This window comes from Arvicanthis niloticus, chromosome 10 (assembly GCF_011762505.2).
Source record: "Arvicanthis niloticus isolate mArvNil1 chromosome 10, mArvNil1.pat.X, whole genome shotgun sequence".
In the NCBI taxonomy this organism is placed as follows: Eukaryota; Metazoa; Chordata; class Mammalia; order Rodentia; family Muridae; genus Arvicanthis; species Arvicanthis niloticus.
The window spans coordinates 16,788,415-16,794,662 of NC_047667.1; the positions used below are offsets into that span (position 1 = coordinate 16,788,415).

At 48.7% G+C, this 6,248-nt stretch overlaps 1 protein-coding gene across 10 annotated transcripts in view; it reads left to right on the forward strand.

Annotated features, from left to right (window-relative positions):
* The window catches only part of Mgat5 (alpha-1,6-mannosylglycoprotein 6-beta-N-acetylglucosaminyltransferase), a 284,487-nt gene that overhangs the window by 253,114 nt on the left and 25,125 nt on the right, over positions 1–6,248 (forward strand). For all 10 annotated transcript variants that reach the window (XM_076941068.1, XM_076941066.1, XM_076941067.1 and 7 more), the window contains one exon: positions 2,995–3,141. In XM_076941068.1, the coding sequence (XP_076797183.1) occupies positions 2,995–3,141 (147 nt within the window). The remainder of the gene's footprint in view (positions 1–2,994; positions 3,142–6,248) is intronic.

Consider the following 6,248-nt stretch of genomic DNA (forward strand, 5'->3'; position numbering starts at 1 on the left):
TGTCAACGCTAGAAGAGGAGCTGTTCTACAATGCTCTGCCTTATTCCCTTGAGACAGGGTCTCTAATTGAACCTGGAGCTAGGCTGGAGACCAGCAAGCCCCAGCAGCATCCTGTTCCCAGCCCACACAGTACTGGAGTTACAGGAGCATGTGACCACACCCAGATTTTTACCTGAGTGCTGAGGATTCAAACTCCAGTCCAAGTACTCTTTACGTACCAGGCTCTCTCCCCATCCTGGATGCTTTCTTGTCTTGTGTTTCTTCCTTCTTTGGTAAAGAAATTTATGAGGGTGTAGTGGAAATAAACATGGAAGCCTCAGAAAGAAAGGAGATGAGAGACACGTGATGGGGGACGGAAGGGAGGGCTATAAGTAGGCACAGTGATGGATCAAGAGAAAGGGCAAGGTGGCGTGGTTGAGGTGTGTGGCAAGACTGTAAGGAGGCAGAAGCTTTTGGTTGGAGATGCCGAGTTCTCTCTACCTAGACTATGGTCATTCAGCTCTTAGATATGCTGTGCAACCTTCATACATGTGCTCCACTGTGATGGCATAGGTAATGAGTACACAGGAACCAAGGGGGAAATTGCTTACTGACAGCTGACAGAAAACTGTTACTTCAGTGTTTCAAGGGCATACACCAGTGCATGTCACCTTAACTAGTGTGACAAGAAAACTCACTGCGAAGAAATGGTGGAGTTTTTGCTTAAGAGTCCTTGGAAGATGGTGACTGAGACTTGGGGAGTTGGTGCGAAGTGTTTATTACACTATGTGTGTATGTGCGCATGTGTATGTGTGTGTTCACATACGTGAGCACAGCTACATGAATGTCACACTATGCATGTGACAAAATCTTCAGGTGTTCATTCTCCTCTCCAACCTTGTTTGAAACGTGGTCGCCACTGTTCACCATTGCATATGCCCAAGCAGCTGGCTTTATGCTCCTAAGGATTCTCCCATCACCCTGTGGGAGCCTGGGATTGCCGATATATGCTCCTGCATCCAGCTCTGGGGGCTCTGGGGATCTGAGTTCAGGTTTCTGATGCTTGCATAGCAAACACTTATTTGCCCACTGAGCCGTCTCCCCATCCCCCTAAATGTTTATGTGTACTGAGATACTCTGTGCCAGGAGGACCTAGGGGTTGGTGCAAATTATTATTCAGATATAATCAAGCTTAGGTCACATTTGGGTTCATCAAGCAATAGCCCTCTCACCCTATAATTAATAGATTCAGCTTGGTTGAACTAAAGGAGATAACCACCCCTCACCAGGATACTCTGTTTAAATGGATCAGCATGTGCTGCTTCCATCTCTTCCAGGGGTGTTTATGACAGTGTAGAGTTGAGGAGAGGCTATCAGAACTCTTTGGCAGACCCGATGTTCAGAGGTCAAGAAGTACTCTGGGCTCCAGCAGCTTTCCTTAGACCTGCCAAGACCCTGTCTGTGTCGGCTAGCATGTTCTTCCTAGAGTCAGGAAGAGCTGGGGTGCCGGATGCAGCCCTGTGTTCCCAGCTGGTAGGGTCAGATCTGGGCCCTGGCAGCCCTAACACGCTAGGTAGGTTCAGCCGTCTTTCCTCAGTGGGTCAGTTAAAGGGTTAAATGACAGAGAGGAGCAAAGAGAGTTACCACTGTGGCCACACTGGGGAGAGAAACAGAAAGGTCTAGTGCCTCTTAGGTTCATCTTTGGAGTTCTGACACAGCGCTTGGGTTTAAGATGACAAGAGGTATTCATAACTAAGAAGTCCTGGTCAAGGAATGGACAAGGTCATCACTGACCCCTGGGGTCTCAGCTCCAGTCTCTCCTGAGAAGTTGTCAGAACTCTGTGAAATCTCTTCCTGGGAGACAGATTGTCCCATGGGTCGTGTTCCCCTTTCCCCCTCCCACCAGGCCAGCACGAGGCTCCCTTCTCCCAGCGTGAGACTCAGGAGAAATCCCAGTTCCATGGGGTTCATTGTTTCTGTGTCTGGTCGCCCAAGGGAGGAACGCTAATGTCTCTTGATCTCTAAAATGTCTTCATTCCAGTCTGAATGGTTACATTTCTTGGTGGAAATGGCCTGGGTATTTCTGAACTTGAGGGCACAAGGAACCCCATCATCCTCCACCCTACCCCACTCCCACACACCCATGTCTCCTTGTCACTCGGTGTATTCCATTTCAGACTTGGCTTCTGCCTGTGGGCAGACAGCACCAAGATTAGACCCCACCTGGTGACACCACTCACTCACAGCACAGTGTCCCCAACCTGCTATACACAAACCTGCATTTTTGCGCCCTACAGAGCCTGGCTGGAGCATCCCTTTGTCCCCACAGCTTCAGGCCGATGCGGGCTTTCTAAGGACCTTTAGCTTGTTTCTGCTGCCATCTACTGTCCATCTAGAGAAATTTGAGGATTTGCTAGCTGGGGAGGAAAGCTGGAAAATTGCAGACTTTGAAACCTCTGCTCCCACAGAGGAAAAAACAAAACCAGGCAGCTAGTGGTATCCCCAGTGAGAACGCTATCATAAAACCTGTGTTTACTGACCTCCCAAGTTTGAAAGCAGTTTCATTTGAACTGTAATCAAACCGCCAAGTGACCTTTCTGTCCCTGATCCCCAGAGTCCCTGAAAGAGCCCGTTGTTCCCTGCTTGAGTGAAGAAACCTTCTGTTTAGTTAAGCAAGTGTTTTTCCAGTTATGTCGCCTGCTGAGTGACAGAAAGACGACTGTTGGGTCCTGGGTTTTATTGTTGGTTTTGTTTTACACTCTTGCCCTCTCTGCCCCTCAGCACCTAACATTATTTTTATGTCAGAAAAGGAGATGGGAACAAGGCAAGTTCCTCCCCAGCCCTCACACGTGTCCTTCTGCACATTCTGGTGTACACCCCTTCACTTGGTTGCAAGTCACCAACCTGGAGACCTAAGCCCTCTGCAGAACGTCAGAGGCGTCCACAGAAACAGGCCACAGCTCAGAGGCAGTCCTGACTGCTATCTTCAGGTGCTGTCTTTTTTTGTCTTACCAGCTGTTCGTTGGGCTTGGATTTCCTTATGAAGGTCCAGCTCCCCTGGAGGCCATCGCGAATGGATGTGCTTTCCTAAACCCCAAGTTCAACCCTCCCAAAAGCAGCAAAAACACAGACTTCTTCATTGGCAAGCCAACATTGAGAGAGGTGAGTATCTCTTACGCTTTTGTGTTTGTGATTGTGTATAGGCAGCATGTGCGTACATGCATGCACACATGAAGGTATGCACACATGTGCAGACATGCATGTGGAGGCCAGAGGTTGAAGTGAGTGTGGGTTCTTCCTCCCTCACTCTCCACTTTATTCACTACGCCAGGGTCTTTCCCTAAACTAGGAGCTCAGCGGTCTGATTATTCCAGCTCCCTGCCTTGCCCTGGGTTGTTCCCACCTTGCATCTTCAGTGTGTACTGAGGAGTCCCACTCAGCCTCTCATGCACACAGCAAGCTCCTGTCCTCTAAGCCAAGCCTCCAGCTCCCACCCTAACTCTGTTTCTAATGACCCTGGGCATCCTGGTCTAATCCCAGCTGACAGCTGGAATGAGGAGGCCACAGGGCACGCTTGCTCGCCTGTCCACTGAATGTGGTGAAGAGGAAACTGACACTCTGAGTACTCAAAGAACATCAGCCTCCGAGTTGGAGACATGGCTGAGCCAATAATAAAGGACTTGCCATACACGTTAAATCCCTAGAACTCTGTAAAAAAGCTTAGGCATGGTAACATAGTCTTAAAATCCCAGAGCTGAGGTGGCAGAGACAGGTGGGTCCATGGGATTCACCAGCTGCACAGCCTGTTTTCTTGGCGAGTTCCAAGCTGATGAGCGACCTTGTCTCTAAAACACAAGGTAGATGTGCCTGAGCAACACCCAAAGTTGACCTGGCCTCTGTAGACACACACACAGAGAGAGAGAGAGAGAGAGAGAGACAGACAGAGAGAGAGACAGACAGAGAGAGACAGAGAGAGACAGAGACAGAGAGACAGACAGAGAGACAGACAGAGAGACAGACACAGACACAGACAGAGAAACAGACAGAGAAACAGACAGAGACAGACAGAGAGAGGTGGTGCCTGGGTCTTTGGCCCACCCTCAGCCCGCCATGCTGACAGGCTGTCCCTCTCTGCCAGAGCCTTTCACGGAACCTTGTTCCGTTTGCCTTTGCAGATGCTCTTGAAACCTGCGGTGGGTGATGAGTCCCCATTGAGCATGGCTGGGACTCATTTGGGGCGATAAGCAGAAGTCATTTACAGCTCAGTGTGGGTGATGAGTGTGGCAAAGGCAGGGAGGGTTCTGTATCTGGGCAGACACAGGTGTGTGCAAGAAACCATGAGATTGGCTTCCTTGTTATTTCTGGGCACTTAGTGACTGTCCTGGCTGCTCATGCATGGGGACATTAAAACAGGATCCCTCGGGGCCTTTGGCTGAGGAACCACAGTGTTGGAAAATCCTAGCGTGGCACAGCAGCGCCTGTCTCTAGAACATTCATTTTTCAACTCTGTTGATATTTTCCCTCTCTGGGTTACTTTTCTGACCTTGTACCCCAAATAGCACATCAAATGTATCTCTTCCCCCCTCCCCTTCACATCTGAGCTGTGGCGGTCTTTATAAAATATCTACCTAGATCCTTGCGTATTTTTAAATGGGGTTTGTTGAGGGTGTTTCGCTGTGGAGCGGTAGATGCTCCTTAGGTATTTAGGGTATTAACTGTCCAGCAGACATGATTTGCAAATATTTTCTCTGACTCTATATGATGTTAGTGACTTTCTTGTTGTATAAAAGCTTTAAAAGTTGGAACTGTGGAAATGGCTTCAGTAGGTAACATGCTTCCACACATGCAGGAGGACCTGAGTTCAGTCCCTAGGACACATAAAATAAATAAGATAAGATAAAATAAAATAAAATAAAATCTAGGCATAGTAGCACTCCCTTGTAATCCTAGACCTGTGAGGAAGGAGACGGGGATTCTGGGGCTTGCCGGTCAGCCAACCTAGCCCTCCTGGCTTGTTCCAGGCTAGGAGGAGACCCTGTTTCAAAGAACAAGAGGGATGGCTCTTGTGGAATAATCTGAGGTTGATCTCTGGCCGCCATATGCATACACCTACATGCACACACATACACGAGCATACATGAAAGCAGGTACATATGCGCACTGGAGGACACTCTTGGACACATTCTACTTCATGCCCAGAGAATGGTGTCATATGACAGTGCCCAGGTCAGCCAGTATTGAGGAAGTGCACGTTGTCCTCCACACTTGCTGCCATCTAGCCCTGTGACTGTGCTGAAGCTGAGGAGGGCAGAAAAGACCTTGAAGCACCCACATGGGCTGCACCCACATGGGATGGTTCTGTCAGCCCTTAAATGAGACCATAAGCAAAAGAGAGTGGAGAGTCCTGTCAGAGGCTCCACGTGTGACCTCATCCAGATGACTCCCTCAGGCCAGTGATCCCACAGGAATCTAAGATCCCAGAGGGAGTGGACAGAAGTTGAGCTTGTCCACCCACAGCCTATGGCACTAGCTGCTGTACTGGGGGAGTTTAGCAGAGTGTTTCCCATTTTTCTAGCAGCTCCATATGTGATCTAGAAACATTGAGAGCACAGCTGCACCATCAAGGTAGATGTGGCTGAGTGGGACTGGGGATGGAGCCTCGTTGGTAGAATATCTGTCTAGCGTGCAGAAACCCTGGGTTTTGTCTCCAGCCCAGCAGAGTGGGTGCTGTGGCCCACACCTGTAATACCTGCATCTTAGAGCTGGAGGCAGGGGAATAAGAACTTCAAAGTCATCACTAGCTAAATAGCAAGTTCAAAGCCAGCCCAAAATACATGAGACCAAAATGAACGCTAAGTGAGTGAGAGAGGGAAGTTGTGCAAAGGAAGCCTGTTCAGGACTATCTGAAAGGGCTTGGGATGGGCTTTAAAGAGAAAGGAGAAGCAGGAAGTTCTTGTGTGCTTGAACAAGGGAGACCCAAGGTTAATTTGCCTCATACCAAAGAGTAACATCTAACAGCGTTGAGGGGAAGTGGTCACCTTGACCTCACGCCTTCACAGTACTCAAAGGCCTCAGTATCCCCTTAACCAAAGATGCTTTTAATTGAAAAAGAGCTGCCCACAAGTCTACAGATTTCTACGTCCAAAACCTCTAGAGCATCAGTTCTCAGCCTGAGGGTCTTGACCCACAGAGGTCACATATCAGATATTTACATTATAATTCATAACAGTAACAAAATCAGTTGTGAAGTTACAAAGAAATATTGTCAT